The sequence below is a fragment of the Prinia subflava genome, chromosome 12, assembly GCF_021018805.1.
Source record: "Prinia subflava isolate CZ2003 ecotype Zambia chromosome 12, Cam_Psub_1.2, whole genome shotgun sequence".
Lineage (NCBI taxonomy): Eukaryota > Metazoa > Chordata > Aves > Passeriformes > Cisticolidae > Prinia > Prinia subflava.
In genome coordinates, this window is record NC_086258.1 from 11,526,120 (window position 1) to 11,546,589 (window position 20,470).

Genomic DNA, 20,470 nt, shown 5'->3' on the forward strand with positions numbered 1-20,470 from the left:
TGAGCCGTCGCGGACGAGTCCCGGCCTGGCGGAGCCAGCCTGCGGCGGGACGGGCAGAAGGCTTCGGGGCCGGGGCGGAGCGGTTCGCCCGCGGCAGGCGGCGAGCGGAGCTCCCTGGGCGCGAGGGGGCTGGCGGCAGCAGCAGCGGCCCTTGGACAGGGCAGGCGGTGGGCGGCTCGGGCTGCTCCCCCGGCATTGGGCGGGGGCTACCCCCGGCCCTGCCCGCTGGGCCGGGGTGGGGGCGGCTCCGGAGCCGCCACCGTCTCGCAACTCCGCGGGGAGCGGAGCGGAGGGGAGCCAGCCTCACGTCCCGCTGTGGCTGACGGCGCTTGTGTTGTCCCTTGGGGTTCCAGTGTCGGGATCAGCTACCTCCTCCAGGGAAATAAAACATTTTCTCGTTGTACCGAGACCCTGCCCGGCAGCGCAGGCGGCGACCCCGAACCGAGGGCCGGCCAGCCCGGGCATCTCCAGGCAGCGCTGGTGGCCAGAAATCCGTTGGGCTGAAGGATTCGTGTCTCTCTCCCAAGCAGCGATACTGAAAATCCCTGCGCGTACAGGGGAGGTTTTCCTGGGCCAAATAATAGCTCTGTTGAACGCCGCTTGTCACAGGGGAATGAGGAGCATCCTGCCGCCTTCCCAGTGCCACAGGAGTGTCCAGGCAGTGTCACTATCGGGGCACCGTTGGTCAGACAAAGCACAGCATCCTGCTGCCCCTGAAAGCCATTTCTTCCGGGGAGAAAAGAAAAAAAAAAAAAGAGAGAGAAAAAGTTGATTTGGAACCTCGTGGTCAGTGCTGCAAACTCAGATGGACAGGAGAGATGGCTGCAGCAAAGGAACTGAAATTACCATACATTTCACAACACACAATTTCCCAGAGACTATTTCATTTATGGGTTTCCCGTTCAGTCTCAGCATGGCCTCTGCATCAAAGGCACTCTCAGATTCGATGACAGTCTGTTTAGTTTGCTATCATAAAAACAAAACAAAACAACTCACCAAATTAAAAAAAAAAACAAAACACACACACCAAAACTTTTAGTTTGAGTAACCACTAGAATTTATTTAGCCTAAGTTGTAACCACATGCCAAATACTTTCTCTTTTCTCTACTTCTATATTTATCCTATATGTTAAGCTTAAGTCTCCACTTCTACCCCCAGCACCCACAAAAATGTCTGGTTTGCTTGGCTTAAAAAGGAAAAAGATCCTTTCAAGGAAAGACACTATCATAAAAGATAACACTTGTGCTTACCATATCGGCAGTGTCAGAGAAGAGAGAAAAAAGGGAATTTTAATGATGGAGAGACTTACCCTGGCTTAGGCATATGAAGGCCTGAGTCCACCCAATACCATAACTGTTCAGTGAGATGTAGACATAGTAATAAAAGATGTCCAGGTATAAAATGTTTAAAACAATGCTTCAAAATGTCTCTACATTTTGTTCATTCCATTGGGCAGTATCATTACCATCACATTTATAGAGCTACACTGTTCAGGATATATCGCTTTCTACCTTTTCCATTACCTTTTGCTGTAAATATACATGGAGAGGTGTGATGACTTAAAGGCAAGATTTTTTGAAAGTTGACACACTTGTCTATAAAAAAGGTGCAACAAATATCTGATATTCAAGTACTTCCTAGTCTTTAAAATAGGGAGAGATCCAATGCTCTGCAACTATCTCACGCATAATGAAGATATCCCATTTTTCCACTAACTAATACTTTTGCTGGAGGAGAACAAGCAATTCAGATGACTTTGTTAATTGCAGTGACTATCCTCCCTCTCAGGCAGAGCAGCCATTCAATTTGAAAGACACATTTTGGGTTTCATAGCCCAAAACACTGGTCTCATTTCTGGATGGGTGTAGCTCCTATTTGATGTCTGAAGTAGGCAACTGTTTCCTTTTTCGCATCTGGAAGTGACATAGCCCTTAAAGAAACGTTGCTCCTATTAAAAAGACACCAATGTAATTTGAGCTGAACATTTCCAAGTTGTGGGATTAGAGGTGATTCTGGTTATTAATAGTATGTCATAATCACAAAGTTGCATGGAGGTGAAGGGTCACATTTCATACCCAGAGCCACTTCTCAAATATTTATCTGAAATTAGAAGCATCAGGAGAGAAATGGGGGAGGTGACTACAACCTGGAGTCCATTAAAGTGCCACAAAGAAAGAGGAACTTATTTAGGAATGGCTGAAAACACCCTTATATCCGATTTCTGCCACTGTCAGGCCGGAGGATGACTGCAAATCTACCAGGTGAGCCCCAGCCAAACATCCTCCAAAAATTTGTCTTAAATTGCATTTCTTTGGTAATTACAGTGAACATACTGCAGAATGACCTTCCTTAATCCCAGTTTTCAGGAAGCTGGTGCTTTGTATTCAATACTAGCCCTGGCACTGTCTGCATCTGCATTGTCACAGGCATACAGGGAATAATGCATATTTGCATCTTCATAAAGCAGCAAAACATCACCTGCTTTTATTTTTTAATTCTTCTTTCATAATGAATAGGAAATTAGCTGTGAACATCTAGAAATATGTAGTAATGAGCTCCAAAACATGATTCAGAACATGCTGCTTATCACAGTAACAATAATTCAGGAGTGTTTCCTGCTGCCTGTACCAGCATCACTGACCACAGAGTGTCCTGGGGATGTTCCAGAGATGGTTCCTACCAGAGCATCACCCAGCACACCACATGTGTACCCAGGCTTTAGGAAGGCTCTGCTGCTGTCCTGGGGCTCTTTACAACCCCTGGCCTCAGGGCCAGAGGAGGCAGCAGTAGCAGGACTGTGCGAAAGCAGGATTCTGTTGGTGAATAGTGCTGTACATGGTAATTTACACACGACACAAGACCCAAGCAATAAGCCAGGGAGCTTGGTCTGAGCCAGGGCTGCAGAATGGCTCAAATGAGGAATGAGAGGTCGCTGTGAAGGGGAACCATATCTGTGGTAGGAGCCCTTACACAGGACCTAGGTGTAACCCTCTTGGTTCCTGGATTTCCTTGGGAAATATCTAAAGGGCAAGTGCTGGGGCTGTCTTAATCCTGGAAGAGTATGAGGGAATTCGGAACTGTCTCATAAGCTTTTGTACAGCACAGTCCAATATACTGAACATATAGGGACATACCTTGGGACATAGTGGAACACATTATGCAGGACATTTCATTTTCAAGGGTATTAAATGAAAACAGTATCTCCCATAACATTATTCCCAATCATTAAAAGTCTCCTGCTTGCCTCCTATGTGCCTCACTTCTACCAATAAAAATGCCAAATGGGTACCCAGTGCCTGGAGCAGGATTCCAATTCTTTCAGCCTTCTCTGAGCTTATTTTTGTACTGAGGCCAATCTATTCAATGTAGGGAGGCTCTTATCAAAAGATTAAAACTCAGAGAACCTCTCATGCTGAAGTATAATAAAATTATCTATAATCTGTGTCAATATGATGTTCACTCAAGTTCAGTATGTCAAGGAGTTGAACGGTACCAGATTTAAATGTTTAGAAATCAGAAAGGCTGTTATACCAGACCTACAGCCTTACGTTCTTCCTCATAGTCCCTTGCTCAGCCATGAAAAGTAATACAACATTTTACTGAATTTTGGAAGGATAGCAGGAGTACTCTGAACAAATCCTCCCCTGAGTGACCTGAACCAGAGGTCTGAAAGCTGAAAAGGGCTCAGTAAAACCAAGCCAGGCAAAATTTAAATTTCTTTGCTTCATTTCTTAGGACAAAGATCTACAACTTTAACATGCATTCCTCTCTGCCATAAGATGCCTCCCTGGTGCATCATAATCAGTCATCCCTTAGTGCGCCAGCTGGTTACCAAGCAAGGCCTTACAGAGTGCAGGAACTCAGCCCTCTGTGGGGAGAAAGAGCAGGGACACCAGGAGGAATGCAAGCCTGGCAACGGGAGGCACAGCAGCCTCACTGTGAAGGATGGAGTTCAGCAATCTTACCCCTTCTGGTTTCTTGCTGTACCTAGTGGACTATGAGGTCCTGAAGTTGTTTATGCCATCTTCTCCAGGGATCCTGGAGCACTCTGAGGACTTACTAACTTCAGACTTTGCACTAACTGACCAGTTTCCAGATGAAGCTCTGCTCAGGCTGACTGTCGAGTTCTTTAACTTCCCGTGACTAGGGTCAGTGATCCATTGCTTGGACCAGGCACGGACAGTGAGGAAGGGAGGTTTAGGCCAGTGTAGAGAAAGATAGAATGATGCAGAAATGTGCTGGGACCACAAACTTGTCAGGGGGTGAATGTAGCAAACTTGAGGAGGTATAGCTTTTCTTGGCTTTAAAGATACTGTTGTCAGTATTAGCACTTAAATAAAACAGTAGAGAGTAAAAATTTGAGTGAGAGCAGAGCAAGAACTGGAGAGTACATAAGAGTAACTAAAAGATAAAAAACCGAACATGGTAAGGAAACCAAAACCACATGCTACGTGTGTAGGAAACATAGAGCTGAGCCTACATTCAGAAAGTCCAAACACAGTAAGGTAAAAAATGTAGTTGCAGCAGTTGGACAGCCCTAATTCCAGCTTGACAAAAACAAAAACAAAACAAAAAAACCACCACACCACCAAACTACCTTCCACGTGCTATTTTAAGATTATACTATTTTCACCTTTTCTGATCCCAGATAGATTATATTTCCCAGTAAAGACAATCTTCCTGCTCCTTTCTGGAGGGCTGGTGAGGAGCGTGAGTTGTCCTATTTCGTATCTAAATGAATTATGCAAAGCGTCGCATTTTCTCTGTTTTTCCTCGGTTTTTAACTCCGAGGTCTGCGATAAGGCCATTTCCAGGGAAATCCCCCTCTCTCAGATGACCAGCACTCTGGTGACAACACGGCTTTTTCTCCAGGATTTTTCTTGCAATTCCTGGAAACGTCCGTGCCCCGGGGGAGAGCGGCCGGCGGTAAACCTCACGAGCTGCGGAGAGCAACAGGGCGCGGAGACTCCGACCCGCGGGAAACCCGCGCCGGCGGTCGGGGGCTGCAGGGGGCCGGAACCCCCGCCCCCGGCCCGCAGGGACTCCGGCACGCCCGGGGCCTCCACGTCCCCTCCTGGTCCCGGCGGCAGCATCCTCCGGGCCGGGAGAGACCCGCCGCCGGCCCCGGTCACCCGCGGAAGCTAAGCAGACCGGACGCCGCTGTCTGGGATCAAACGACCGCTTCCCGCTGCGCTCTGGGAGCCGGGGCCAGGCCGGAGCGCGGCACCGCGGGCCGCCCTCGGGACGGCGTGCGGGATCCCGCACAAGAGCGATCGGGGCCCGCGGGCTGAGCTCCGCCGGTGAAGCGGCGGCGGCACGTCCCGGGGCGGGGCGGGCAGTGCCGCCGACGCGGAGCCGGGGAGGAGCTGCCGTCGGGGATGTGGGGGGAGAGGGGCGGATCGGGGGGCGCGGCGCGGGCCTGGGGCGCCGCCACGGGGGCTGCCACGTGCGGGGTCTCTGGCTCGGGTGGCCCGACCGCCCCCCGGCCCCAGAGAGAGGCCGCCCCGGGCCCCCGTCGCTCTGCGGGCGAGGCTGTCGGGCGCCGCCGCCACCGCCGCTGCCCCGGCGCCGGCAGGGGCGGCGATGGCGTCGCCGTCGAGCGCGGGGCGCGCCCCGACGGAGCGGCCCACCGTGCCGGTGCGGTGCGGCGCGGCGCAGACCCCCCGCTCCCTCCGCCTCGCTCCGAGGGGGCGGAGGGCAGGGCAGGGCGGGGGCTGGCCGGCTGCTGCCCCACGCGGCGCCCGGGCTGGCGGCGCCCCCGGCGCGCTCCCCGCGCACTCCGTGCCCCTCTGTCATGCTCGCCGCCTGGGAGCGGGCGGCGGGCTCCTGTGCCGGCAGCCCCGCCGCCGAGCCCGAGCCGCCGGCGCTACCCTCTTCGCCCGCCGCCGACCCCCGTCCCCGCGGGTGGCGCGGCGGGGCGCGGCGGAGCGCAGGCGGCGCTGCCCGCCGCCGCGGGCTGGCTGCTGCCGCGGCGAGCGGCGGGTGGCGGCGGGCGGCGATGGGCACGGCGGCCGTGCACCTCCTGCTGCTGCTGGGGCTGCTGCACGCCGGGCCCGGCGGCGAGGGCAGGAAGGGCTGGCGGCGGCGAGGCCCGGCGGTCCGCGAGCGCGGCGAGGCGGCGGCGGCGGCAGCCGAGAGTTTCCCGCTGGACTTCACCGCCGTGGAGGGCAACATGGACAGCTTCATGGCGCAGGTCAAGAGCCTGGCGCAGTCGCTGTACCCCTGCTCGGCCCAAGCGCTGCCGCACGACCTGCGCCTGCACCTCCTGCACAACGCCTCGGTCACCTGCAACGACGGCAGCCCGGCCGGGTGAGTCCCCGCGCCGCGCCGGCCCCTCCAGGCGCCCCGGGGCTGCCCCGCGCGGCCGCCGCCGCTCCCCGCGGCCCGGCCCCGAGGGCTGCGGCGCCACCGCGCGGCGGCGCGCGGCACCGGCGGCGACAGGTGCAGCGAGCGCCTCCCGGGCGGCGGCCCCGGCGCTTCCCCGGGCGGGCGCGAGCGGCGCCGCCGCCTCGGCGTGGCCCCGGCCCGACTGGCACCGGAGCGTTGCGGCCGGGCCCGGCTCCCGCTTAGGCGCTGCCCCTTGTCTGTGCCCGCAGCTACTACCTGAAGGAGTCCAAAGGCAGTCGGCGGTGGCTGCTGTTCCTGGAAGGTGAGCGCCGGCGCCCCCGACCTCCGCACCGGCGGCCACGAGCGGGGCGGCGACCCGAGGCTGCCCTCGGTGCCCTGGCCCCTGAGGGCCGCCGTCCCTCGCCCGCGAGCCCCCGGCCCTTCGGGGCGGCTGACCCCTGTCCCCTCGCCAGGAGGGTGGTACTGCTTCAACAGGGAGAACTGCGACACCCGCTACGACACCATGCGGCGGCTGATGAGCTCCCGGGAGTGGCCCGCGACCCGCGTGGGTGAGTCGCCCCCTCCACCCCGTGGGGCAGCCCCGAGGGACCGGGACCGGGACGGGGCTGAGGTAGCGCCCGCCGTCACCAGCCTGTGAGGCGACAGGCTGCTGCCCCGTGCCGAGCCCGTGCCGCGGGGACGGGCAGGCGTTTTGGGTGCACGGGTATCGCCGGTAATGAGTGCTTCTCTCTCCGTTCTCTTCTCATGCTGCAGCCTCCTGGGTACCCAAACCTCCATCACTCACACAGATCGTCTGAGTATATTGGAATATACCTGCTAGGATTTGTCTTTTGGGGAGGTGCTTAAATAGGCATCACAGGTCTTTTCTGTACTTCAAGAAGCTTCTAGACAGGCTGCATCTGTAGTGTGAATCAAATTCTGAATGTCAAATCTGCCTATGGGCAAATTTAGAAATGTTCCTTCCACTTCCCTTGCCAATGTTTTTCATCATGGATGTTTGTTTTCTGTGTGGTCAGAGGTCTTGCATGAGACTCCTACGATTCCTCTGAAATCACAGACTGTCATCTGTATGTTTCTTGTTTCTTTGTGCCCATCTGCAGGAACTGGGATCCTGTCCTCTCAGCCAGAAGAAAATCCCCACTGGTGGAATGCAAACATGGTGTAAGGAGGGACAACGGAGGGAAATAGCTTTATACTTGAACAGCATCTCCTGCCTTTTAGGCTAGCAAAAGTGCTGCAGAGACAGGTTAAGACTAACACTAGAAAAAAAGGAATTGTGTGTTTCCTCATTTTCTGCAGTTCAGCTCTCTAACACATAGGGCTGACAAGGTCAAGAAACTCAGGTTCAATCTCCTTGGAGCTGTAGGGTGATCTAATGAAGAAAAACTGGGGATAGCTTAGAGAGCCTTCTCAAACAGCTGCAGTGGTGAATCCAGCACAAGTGGTGGGCTGATAGTGTGTTACACATCTGACAATTTGAGAAGAATGTGGAGCAGCTCTCCTAATTCAAAGAAGAGAAATGAGAGAGACCACTTTCTACATGCATCTATACAGAAGGGATGTTAATATGTCTTCTGCAAAACAGAGACATGGGAAGTTAATTCCTGCAAAAACCTCCAGTGATTGCAGCCAGCATTTACACTGCACTGACTAGAGTTCTTCTCATTTTTCATGTGAAAAACTGAAGCATAGAGAGTTGCCCTGTGACAGGCCATCCAATGTGTTGCCAGAATAGCTGAGAGCAAAGTCATGCTCCATAGTTCTGTCCACTGAGCTTAGTGGTTCAATTAGATTGATAAAAGATATGTTATTTATTGATTTAACCCAGTAAAACTATTAGTGTTCAGGAGAAAAGTCAAGACAATTACAGTTGTCACTTGATGTGCAGTAAGGTAAGTTGTCAAACTGGAGAGAAACTCTTCCCTTTTCCCCTTCCAGGGATTTAATTTTCTTCCAGTTAGGTGACCCCATCCTCACCCTGTTGTGCATGTCAGAGGCACAGCAGGACTCACACAGCTCTCTCTTACAGATTCATCCCATATTGCTCAAGTGATGTTTGGAGCGGTGCCTCTTCCAAGTCTGAGAAAAGTGAGTGTTGCTGATGGGCCGTTGCTGCTCCAGACATCACACATTAAAGGATGTGGCCAGACTTCTGTGAAACCACGTGGACCAGGAACAGGCTTTTTCTTGCTGAAGGGCAGGAAAGAATATCAACTACTTCCAGATAAAACATCCTGATCTCTTTAGCTCAGGCTGTTTTGACATAGTTCAGAGCCACTGCTTGAAGAGATGTTACACTGATGCAGTATACAAGGATTAGAGGACCAAAATTCCTTTTAGATGAATCTCCAGGTTCCAGCATGTAACAAATTAATTGCTGAAGCTGAGGGAACATTGACTGTTGCATGTAACTTTAGCATGGGTGACCTGAGAGGCAGGACTGTGAATTGAGTGTCAGACTTTTATCAGGAGGATATTTGGCCTTGGGCTGGAGCCATCATGTGTCAAGCTAAAGCTGTGTGCAGGTTTCTTTGGGAAACAGCACAGTTCATTTCATACACGCTGCATTGCCATCCTCTGCCATTCTGGTGGTGTCACAGTAAGGGACCTTTTCACTTCATCTCAGCTTCTTGGGGCTATTCCTGTGGAGTGGTTACACATCAGCAACCACAGATTCTGGTGGTGCCAAGGAAGCAGGGTCTTTGTAAATGTAACATCTTGTGAAGCATTGCTTCTCTGAATTGGCTTGATGAATTGGGAAGAAGGGGAAGCAGTAAGTTGGAAATGAGATTCCAGGTGGTAGAAAGGTGTGTGTTTGTTCTTCCAGCACCTTCCTTCTTGTTTTCCAAGTTTATTAATTTCTACGCACTGTCATAGGAAGGTGCTTGTGTAACTGAGTATTCAGTTCACTCAGTTCTCTTTCAGGGCAGCACATTCTATACGAGGAGGGGGAGAATCTCTTGTATTTCTTATAGGTGGATAAATTGAGCCTGAATTTAGGTTCATAATCCCTTTGGAAAGTTCTTAAGCATTTTCAGAGAGGAAGTAAAAGTCTGAGCCTGGACAGGAAACAATTTTGTTGACACTGAGCTGTCTTCCAGATGAATATGCCTTCATGGGAGCACTGATCATACAGGAGGTTATAAAGGAGCTGCTGGGAAAAGGCCTGAGCACTGCAAAAGTATTGCTGCTAGCAGGGAGCAGGTAGGTATCCACAATATTCTGTTTTGTGAAGACAGGAGATTTCCACAGTATAAAGTTGTTAAGGGAGATCTCAGCAGCTCCTGAAACATTTCTTCTAGGAGTACAGTAACACTAACACAGCAAACCCTTTATCTCTGGTCAGTTTTCTCATGTAAGTGGTACAACAGGGGATGATACCATATTACTTCATCAGCTTCTGGTCCAGATTCACTTAAGAGAAAACCCAGAAAATAACAAAGCTTTGTGTTCTTGTCTGCACCAAGAATTCTGGTTTCTGTTGACCCACATCATAAGACACAAACCTCCTGTGAATTGATTCGGGACACCGAAATAAAAACCAAACTTGCCTCACACAGGTGCTCTGGATCATCCTGTGTTGCACAAAGCTCTGGTACACTCAGTGTATTACACAGGAGCGTAATAGAGAAGTTGCTAAGAGTGATTTTGTCTCACTTCAGATTATTTTAGCTTTTGAGCAGCCAACCCCCTTGTAAATGATACAGAGTACGTGTATTTCCCAGGAAAGAGAGTAACAGGACTTCGTTGCTGAGCTACCAGATTATTACTCAGCACTTTATTTCTGGGTGTTGCCAAGCAAAGAAATAATGTGGTGTCTATGAAGATCATGGTGAATGGTTGGGTAGCTTTCCTGTAGGTTAGATGAAGGTGTTGATAGCATGTCACTGCTGAAGAAAGTGTGTCTGCTAGCAAGGTCTGTCACACCTGGTCTGTGTGTGTGCCTCATGACTGCAGTGTTGATGTTGCTGTTGCAGTGCTGGAGGGACAGGAGTGCTCCTGAACGTGGATCGAGTGGCCGAGCAGCTGGAGGAGATGGGTTATCAAGGGATCCAGGTTCGAGGCTTGGCAGACTCTGGATGGTTCCTGGATAACAAACAGTATCGCAGGACTGACTGCATTGATACCATAACATGTGCTCCAACTGAGGCCATCAGAAGAGGAATAAGGTACAGTCAGATGCTCTAAACTACACTACTGTAAGACGTTAGAGTGTGGAAAACATGTCCTCCCTCGCTGTGTTCCTTCATTTTGATACTTAAGGAGTATTTATTGTCTATATCAGTGTTTTTTCAATTATTTTATTGGAAAAGACAATAAAGTCTAAATGTGCGAAAGAATGTGTTGATGGGACAGTGCTGCTGAGAGAGCTGTTCTATCTTTTGTAGAATTTCTAGTTGAAGTTCTAATCAGAACAGGAACTAGGATATTGAGAGGTTACACTGTTAGGATTGCCCTGTGCCTCCCATTCTGTTATTGCTTTATCTTCTAGATACTGGAATGGCATTGTTCCCGAACGCTGTAAGCTGCAGTTTAAAGAGGGAGAGGAATGGAATTGCTTTTTTGGATATAAGATTTACCCCACTCTTCGATGTAAGCACCAAAGGAGAGAGCTCAAATGGATTTAGGGTTTCCTCTGTATCTGTAACTAACTTGGAGCAATCCCTTTTCCAATTTTTTTGTCTTTCTAGGCCCAGTCTTTGTTGTCCAGTGGCTCTTTGATGAGGCCCAGCTTACTGTAGACAATGTACACCTAACTGGCCAGCCTGTTCAGGAAGGACAGTGGCTCTACATCCAGAATTTGGGTAGAGAGCTGAGAAACACCTTGAAGGATGTGGCGTAAGTGTTTCATTGAGGAAGAACCCGGCAGATTTGTTTCTAAGGGATATTTTTAGTGTCCTTGTGTTTTCAGATCTCTGCTGAAAAAGGAGCGTTGTAAATTTGGTAACTTAGTTCATCTACATCAAGAATCTTGCTTTTTTCATTTTTGTGTAAAATTCCACCCTCTCCCTAGTCTGGAAGGTTCGATTCAGCAGGACTTACTTTGTCCTTCAAGACAATCCATGTTTCTTTTTTCCTTTAGTGCGAGCTTTGCTCCTGCCTGTTTGTCCCACGAGATCATCACACGCAAGTAAGTGCTTGTGCAGATGCTGTGAGAGGTGAATGTGGATGTGGCTTGGGAATGAGCCTGTCCTGGCAGCCTGACCCCGCTGATGTGATCTGTATGGTTTGTCTTTTCAGTCACTGGACCGACATCCAGGTGAAGGGGACATCATTGCCCCGCGCCCTTCACTGTTGGGATCGGAGCCTCCATGAGAGCAACAAAAATGGGAAGGCTCCTCTGAAAGGCTGCCCAATTCACCTCATTGACAGCTGCCCATGGCCTCACTGCAACCCCTCGTGCCCCACGATCAGGGACCAGTTCACAGGGCAGGAGATGAATGTGATCCAGTTCCTCATGCACATGGGTTTTGATGTTCAGAAGATGGCACAGCAGCAGGGCCTGGAGCCCAGTAAACTCCTGGGGATGCTCAGCAGTGGTAACTAGGGAGGGCTTACCGGAGGGGCAGAGATTAGATCAGGAGGAGAGAGACTGTCAGCCCTTCTCCCAAACTTTCTAATCTTCTTCCTTAATGTTCCTGCAGGCAGATACATGCTCATACCCATGGCACGCTCACACCTGTGCACTCACATGCTCCCACACTCTTGCACACTTATGGTGTGTCAAGAAAAAAAAAAAAAAAAAAAGGCAAGCTGCAATTTCTTGCTTACACTGTTTGGCTGGAACTTCTTCCCTCCCTCCAAACTCCAGGGCTAAGTTTCAGCTGGACACATCCTCTTCCTGCATTACACAAGGCAATCAGATACAGGGAGTAGCAAAGCCATAAATAGCAGCGATGAGAACCTTTCCCAGATCTGGGACATCTTCCCTTGCCATGAGTTTTACATCATAGACTTGTTACAAGTGGTGAAAAAAAGCAAGCACTGGATTTCTTCTGTCCAACTAGAAGTGAAGGAATGATTACGTTACTTCCTGGAGGTTAGCATCTCATGCTGAGTCACAGTATACAGACCCAGGACATGTGCTAGGGATGGACACTCTTGTACTCGATTTGTTTGTATTATTTTATAAAATGACTTTTTAATTACTTTTTTAAACTAAGCAAGAAATATAAAGGATATTGTAACATATTTTTTTTAAATAACGAAGAAAACCTCTTGCTACTTTGGCAATGTGGACATATTTATTTTAATATGTAAAACGCTATTTATAAGGGCTGACCAGAGAACCATACCTATGTCTTTGTAAAGTTGTATATGCTGCTCATTTGGATGGGTTATCCTGATGGTCAGTTGTGCCTGGGAGAGGGCTAAGGGTGGTGTTGACGTTTTGTATTAATTAGATTTCTGTGTTCCCCTTGCTGTGTGCCTTGTCATTGTTTCTCTGATGAAGAGGTTATAATAGAAGGTTTAAGTACAGAGACTTTCACCCAGCACCTGATGTTTGCAAAATTTCACAGCATTTTTGGCTTGCCTGTGATTCCCCAGGTAGTCCAAGGCATTGCTTTGTAAGGTGGGGGGAGATCTGGCTGTGCTGCAAAGGCCTCTCTTCCAGTGAGGGAACTGTTTGATCAGAGCATCAGAAGCATTTGGAGCAGAAAAGGCAGAGAACACAAGACAAGCACCAACATATTTCTCTTCTAATCATCTGGGAACACACCCACCACAGCATAGAGAATCCCCTTTGATGGTAGTGGGAGGAGAACAAGGGAGGGATCGAGAATGCAAGACTGAGGCTGGAGAGACTTCTTTGGGTGGGAGCACGTGGGCGGCTGGAGCAGAGCTTCACCCTGCGGCGCCGTGCAGGGCGTGGGGGGACCTGCTCCAGGAGCACAGCTGCACGTCCCCACTGCTTCAGGCCCTGGGACCAGCTGTGAGTGCCTGCACTTGTGTACATGAGCATGTTGGCCACTGAGAATTTGGACCAGACTTGGGAAAAATTCCCTGTACTTTCAATACAGACCTTGCCAGGTTTGAAAAGTCGTGCTGCTTGTGAGATCCCTTGTTTTCGGTAAGTAAACCCCAAAAATGAACCAAACTGTAGTCCTTTGGTTCCTTTTCTTGGATTTCAGGAAAAGTGTGGCAGGACCACATGCAGGCCACCACAATGAGCTGTCCTGCTGTGCATGATGGGATTAACACAGACTGAAGATAAACTGAAGAGAAAATGGTTGGTGTTCCCAGTGAAACTGAAAAACAGGAAAACATCAGTGGAGTTTGCCTATGATCAGTTTGGAGATTACTGATATCCTTTATGTTTTAATGACTTGAATATAAAAGTAGAATGTCTTGATTATGTTTTTCATCTGCTTTCTGCTGTGCAGAAGCCAGTGACAAAAGGGCAAGGCTGGAAGAATTCAGTGCCATGTGTTTGTATTCTGTGATCTTTTGAATAGATAAGGTTCTTTATTTCTGAGAGAAAAGTGGTTCTGTCTGGTGCACTGCTCTGCCAGTGTGATTTTGGGGACCTTTGCCCTCTGCCAGCACTGACTCTGGTGGTGAGGGCTCTCCAGAGGGGCACCACTTCCCACGGGAAAGCAGAAGCTGAGCAGCAGGACCAGCTCTGCCTGGAGCCCCAGCGTCACTGATGGGGCGAGGTGTCCTCAGGTGGGCCATGACGTGCAGTGTCCCTCTGCTTTCTGCTGGTCCCGGGCAGATGGGAAGTGACACACCAGAAAGTGCCACAATGCAGAAAGTGACCCACTGCCAATGAGGCCTGGAAAACTGCTACAGGTGAAGGATTAATAGAGTCAGGTAGGGCAAGATTTTGGGATGAGAACCTGTCCACCTGGAGTTCCTTGGCTCTCCTGCTGCATTTCCTGGTTATTGTGATGTTAATTGTGCAACTTCCACCCCGAATGAATGCAGGCTTTTGTACTTTTAGCACCAGAGGCCGTTCAAAGGAAAAGGGAAAGGACTTGAGATGAATGAAAGAGACACTGAGGTTATAAGATGGTGACAAAGCTGAAGGTAGGCACCTTTTGTCATTATAGCCAAGAGTTTGTACAGTTTGCATGTGAGCCATTCCAGCAAATAAGTTTTTCTGCTTCCATACTGGGATGAATACTGCAGGTGAGGAGTCAGCAATGCTGCTGTGGGGTAAGGGAGGAATTTTTCTGCTATGTTGTGGTGAAAACATTCCCCCATTCCCATTCTGAAACTACATCAGAAATTTTGTTTGGGGCTTTTAGAGACATAAGTAAGAGACTTCTGGGTAGAGATGAAGTCTGGGGGGCACTGTATACCAGGAATAGCTTACTGTGAAAGCTTTGATTTCACAGGAAGGAGAGTTTGACACTAGTTATTGAAATCTGTGTTCCAAAAGAGCTAAGAATATCAAAGCATTTTTTAAAAAACAATTGTATTCAGTTATTGCATTCAGAGAGACAAGAAAAATTGATTTCCACATAAAATAAAAGAGAGACAGGGAAGAGTTTAAGGAAATGTTGAGGATGGGTGCTGTCAACCTTCACAGCCAGAAGCTGTCACACAAAACACAGCAGGTGAATGTATCACTGCTCCAGATCAACTGCAGCAAAGTGAGTCAGCTTTTATTCGGCCTTTGGCCTAAATCCTTTCTTTTATAGGGTTTGTGCTGCCTTTGGGCTTGTGCCTCCACTCAGGGGCTCCTGGGTCTGCGGGACTGAACTCTTGTTCCTGCAGCATGGCTGGATCACAGCCCACTGCCACAGCCAGACACCTCCCCTCAGCGCGGGGGGTTGTGTGGAGAACAGCAGCATTCCAGAGACTCCAGAGTTTCTACAAGAACAGCAGAAAGATAATCAAGAGCCTTTGATGGAGCTCGCAGCTTCAGTGTTAAATAACACCCGCTCCCAACAGCTGAGTGGGGGCAGGACTCATTCCAGAACTATTAATAAAGCCCCTATTTATACTCCAGGTTCCTGTGAACTGTGCAGCAGAAAGCTACAGCTGCAGAGCTAAAATGGAATAAATGTCAGCCTACGGGGAAAAGTACCATCCAGTGGGAAAGGAGACAGCCAAAGGACAGCACAGGGGCAGGTTTCAGACCTGAGAAAGCAGAGAGCGAACGGCAGCACGCTGAGCTTACAGGCAGTGGGCAGAGCCAGCCAGTCCCCTCCCGGCAGCCGCAGGTCTGTGCAGAGAGCTGCCAGAGATGCAGCGTCAGAGGCAGCTCCCACTGATGCCAGCACAGACCAGCGGGGTTTGAGCTGCCACTCCACTGAGCTGGGACCAGGTGTGGCTCAGGGCAAAGGTGCAAGATCCCCAAAGGACGTTTGAGGAGGCTTTGAATGCATTGTCTGCTGGGCTGGAAAGATAATGGAGAGCACGGGAGGACCGTATCTGAACACAGCTGCGGTGACTTCCCCTGTAGGAATAGCTCGATTGCTGCAGATGACCTTCGGATGTACCACATTCAGCCTGGTGGCCCACCAAGGGGGCTTCAGTGCTGCCTACGGCACCTTCTGCATGTTTGTCTGGACCTTCTGCTTTGCCATCACTGTGTTCATCATCGCCTGTGAGTTCACACACCTGCACAGCTGCCTGAGCCTGTCCTGGGGAAACTTCACCGCTGCTTTTGCCATGCTTGCCACACTCATGTCCATCACAGCTGCAGTGATCTACCCGCTCTACTTCGTCCAGGTGGGCTGTTACCCCATCGGCTGCGAGGTGAGGGATTTCCGCATTGCTGCCAGCGTCTTCGCGGGCCTTCTGTTTGTCACGTATGCCACTGAAGTGTTCTTAACCAGGGCAAAACCAGGACAAGTCACCAGCTACATGGCCACTATCTCTGGGCTCTTGAAAATTGTTCAGGCCTTTGTAGCCTGCATCATCTTCGGGGCACTGGTGAATGACAGCCAGTATGGGAAATATGTGGCGACGCAGTGGTGTGTGGCTGTCTACAGCTTTTGCTTTGTGGTGACAGTGGTGGTAGTGGCCTTCAGTGTCACAGGTAAGACTGCCTTGCTGTGGTTCCCTTTTGAGCGTTCTGTGGTCATCTACACCTTTGGGGCTGTGCTGCTCTACGCGAGTGCTGCGGTCATCTGGCCAGTGTTCTGCTTTGACAGCAAGTACGGCTCCCCACGACGCCCTGGCCTCTGTGCCAAGGGGAAATGTCCCTGGGACAGCCAGCTGGTGATTGCCATCTTCACCTATGTCAACCTGCTGCTCTACGTCTTGGACCTGGCGTACTCCCAGCGCATCCGCTTTGTCTCACACCTCTGAATCGTGTGTGGGCCTCTGCGGGGGCATCTCAGTGCTGTGAACCACTGCAGATGCAGGGGGACGGGACGAGGGGCACAGAGGTGCTGGGCAGGCATGCACACAACACCATCACCCAAACTTCAAGGTGAGGACTGACCACACTAACGATTTAATGACCTGGAGCAGGTGGGCTGCAGCTGATGTGAAGCACAGCCCAACTGCCCCAAGGTTCTGCCTCACCCGCCTGGTGCCAGCGCGAAGGAATGACACAGCTCCACGTGCATCTGCAGACAGCAGGAATGCTTGTAGCCACAGCAGCGAGGCTGCAGGCTACCAGGTTACTGAGCCAAGTATTAGGAAAGACACCAAGGATTTTGAAACTGTTAACCAGTGCTTAATGTTAACCAAGTGATTACTCAGGAAATGGAAAAGTTAAAAGCTGCATGAAAGAACAGTTCAGGAGATGAAAATCAATCTCTTGGAGTTTGGGTTAGTTTGGACTGTGTTGTGAGATGTGGAATGTCTACAAGTGTGGGCAGTTCCAGTCTGGGTGTTTCTGAGAACATCATAGCCATAACAGTATTTTGAAGGTTGCCAGTCTTTTCCCTTCCTCTCCTTTGCTGACTAGCACAGAAAAGGAATATCCTCAAGGGCACACCTTGGAGGAGGCCTATTTAATTTAATATTCCTATTTAGCAAACACTGCGTCACTACAGAAATGAAACTTTGTAAAGCTGGGGCTCTACTGCTGAGAATCAGGTTGCAGAGCAGAGCCAACCTGCAAAGTGACTGTGTGTGACCTGCCATCCTCCCTTGAGCAGCACAGAAAATACCTTGGCATGTGCTCCGTCTTGATTCATGAGCCATGATTTCTTTACACTGGGGTCAAGGGTTTTTTTCTGGATGCTTGAAGATAAATTCTGGGCACATGGGAAAGGGGAGGCAGAGACTAATTGATCTCACAGTGCTGCACAAGAGACCAAACCAGATGGGAGGGGGCATGGACAGGACAGGACATAACAGAACTTGCACACAGTACCCCAGAGCAGCTCAGGCGTGGGATTCCTGAGCACGCTGCATCACTGAGTAGCCAAATTTCTCAGACCCATCCCTGACAGAACACCCACTTTAAAGTTCCACACTTCTTGGCTCAGATTTCAGGCCCCAAAGGAATCTTCATTTGTTCCAGGGAGAAGCCAGAGTGTCCAAGTGCTTGTGCAGCACATGCAGACTTGAGTGCTTTCATTAAAATCTCCAGTAGCTGCCTGTCAGAAGCAATATTTATTTTTTAACCAAAACAAAATAAAGCTGAATGGCAGATGTACTTACATGTCCTGAGATCTGTGTGCTGTCACTCTCCTCTCCACACATTCATTGCAGCAGACATGGGCCTTTCTGCAGGAAAGCAGAGCTCACTTTATTTTGATATACAAAGCCTGAACATGGGCCCATAAAAGAACAGACACAACACGGCAAGACCTCTGAGTGGATTCTTTGCAGCAGAATGACTCGGGAATAAAGAAGGAAGCTTACTTTTCATCAGTGCTCTGTGTGGGGTTTGAAAAGCAAAGGGAAAACTTGTTGGGCCAGATTATGTTGAATAATTCTGAGCAAGGACCAGCCCTTAGCAGTGGAGAGCACTAGCCAGGCAATGGGACAAGAATTGGGATGCAGCACAAAGGAACAGCCTTCCAAGGGGTTTTTCTCTTCTGCGAGTCCCAGTGAAGGGCAGGAAATCTGGAAGATGTGGTCCAAAAGGAGGTTGGTAGGGCAAGACCCAGGGCTATCTGCTATAGATATAAACCAGGAGCTTTATTTCTTGCCACCCAAACAAATTATGGGTTGTCCAAGTACAAAATGCTGACTTGGAAAAGGAAATCCACTTGTGTTGGAGAAGTCAATTTACAAGAGCCACTGCATGCAAAGAGACCTTGAGAATTTATGATGTATTGCTGTCAAACCCATCTATATGGACAAATTAAGCTGTATCACACTTGAAAATTACTTATTGTTATTACAGATCACTAAAAACCAAACAGGCGCCTGTGAAGGACCATGGCTTTTGTCATAAAATTCAATCCAGCAAGCCTAGGAACATTGCTTGAGGAAAGCCCCGTCCTGAAGGCTCTGGTGTGGCTCTGGGAGGCTGGGGGGGGCTGGGGAAGGGTCAGCAGAGGCAAAAGTCCACAGGACGGGGGTGCTTGTCTCCAGGGATGACACTACCAGGTGTTGGAAAGCTCCTTGGCTGATAGCATGTGGCTGAGCCAGGCTCTGCTGGCTTCCTGCTGAGAAGATTTTACACCAAGTAGGAGCAAGGGCAGAAACATGGTAAAATCTGGCAATGCCAGGAGTTGATGCAACTTACACTGAGCCAAGGTCAAAGGGCCAGAAAGAAACTGGTACTTTGGAAACAATGAGGGCAAAATTGAGTGCCTTCACAATAAGGGGAAAGAGAATTTAACATGGAAATCATGATCCCACTGACTGGAGAACTGGAAACACAAGTCATTGCCAAGAACAGTGTGTTCAGATTTAGCTTTCTCATCTGCCAGCCAAAGACTGAGCAAAAAATGTGAACATGGTCAAAATGGCAAAAAAAGATTGTGTGGACAATTCTCTCTTTTAAGAGAAAAAAAAAGAAAAAAGAAAAAAAAAATCAAAACCTCATGCTTCAGTGGTTAAAACACTCCCCAACCATTGGAAACTATGAGATTGCCCAATCCAGGACAGAGAACATCTGATATCTGCTCAGCAGGATTTACCAACCAGCTGTCACTATTCAGTTCACCAAAACCCCTTCATTTCCAGTGTATCTACCCCCTTAATTAATAGATGAGGATCAAGTAGCTCGCCATGAACCAGGTTTCCCCAGTCACCAACCATTCCCAACCTCTTTTGGTAAACTAATCTTAGGATGTGTGTGTGTTCAGTAATTATGGACTTGTGGCTGCAGCCAATTTAGACAGTACCCAGAAGATTCCAGCATGAATAGATTCAAATCGGAATTGTTAATGGGTTTGGTTTTTTCCCTTCTTTTCTGGAAGCCTGGGGTTCAGTATCCTCAAAACATCAGCCTTTAGGAACACTTATCAACAGAAGAAAAACTGAGATTTATTTCTGTCAATAAAGAAGCAAGAAAAAAATAAAAACGAAACCAGTGAGGTAAGATGATACTTAGGAAAAAATCACTGTCTGCTACCTGGGTTTTACAGGAACACCTCAGTTCGGCCTGGTCTCCCCACAGCCCAGGGCCGCGAGGCTCTGAGGGAGGGCGGGGCGGCCGCGCTGTGTCCGGGTCCGGACGGGAACGGGCCGCGGAAACTCCCTCCCCGCTCACATGCAGGGAAATCCCTCGGGAAACCTACGGGCAATTCCCACAGCACGAGGCGCCGCTGGGCCGCTCTCCGCAGGACCCGCAGGGTCGCGTGCGGGCCCGCCCGGGGAGGCGGCACCGGGCACCGGTGCGTCCCGGGCCTGCCGAGGCGGAGGGGTGCCGGGGACTGGCAGAGGGAGGCACAGCAAGCACACGAAGCCCCCGGGTCCCTTCTGGCGCCCGCTGCGCTCCGGCCCGCGGAGCGCCGCTGTCCGCAGGGAGGGCGGCCCGGGGCAGCCGCGCCCACGGGGGCGGCGCTGCAGCCACAGCCTGGGCAGCGGCCCGGGGGCGCCCGGCCCGGCCCGCAGGGCTCAGGCGGGGGCACGGCGCCGCCTGGCGGCGCGGCGCGGCACGGCCGGCGGCCCCGCAGGCGGCGAATGATGCAACACCGGGCGCCGGTTGCCCCAATCGCTGGCGAGCGCTGCGCCGCTGGCCCCGCCCCCGCCCGCTGATTGGTGGAGCGCCGTCGCTGCCCCGCCCCCCAGCCCGCCGATTGGCTGCGC

The 20,470-nt window shown here is 50.6% G+C and overlaps 2 protein-coding genes across 2 annotated transcripts; both read left to right on the top strand.

The window, feature by feature from the left end:
- The first annotated feature begins 5,795 nt into the window (after positions 1 to 5,795).
- NOTUM (notum, palmitoleoyl-protein carboxylesterase) lies at positions 5,796 to 12,767 on the top strand. Its single transcript, XM_063409129.1, has 11 exons — positions 5,796 to 6,310; positions 6,598 to 6,650; positions 6,802 to 6,897; positions 7,450 to 7,510; positions 8,379 to 8,437; positions 9,451 to 9,553; positions 10,327 to 10,518; positions 10,842 to 10,942; positions 11,041 to 11,188; positions 11,433 to 11,480; positions 11,591 to 12,767. Exons 1-11 carry the CDS (start codon positions 5,796 to 5,798, stop codon positions 11,895 to 11,897), a joined length of 1,683 nt encoding a protein of 560 aa, XP_063265199.1. The 3' UTR covers positions 11,898 to 12,767.
- A 2,420-nt stretch (positions 12,768 to 15,187) lies between these two features.
- On the top strand, positions 15,188 to 17,907 carry MYADML2 (myeloid associated differentiation marker like 2). Its single transcript, XM_063409147.1, has one exon. The coding sequence runs from the start codon at positions 15,710 to 15,712 to the stop codon at positions 16,613 to 16,615; it is 906 nt and encodes a 301-aa protein (XP_063265217.1). The 5' UTR covers positions 15,188 to 15,709; the 3' UTR covers positions 16,616 to 17,907.
- Positions 17,908 to 20,470: the final 2,563 nt, after the last annotated feature.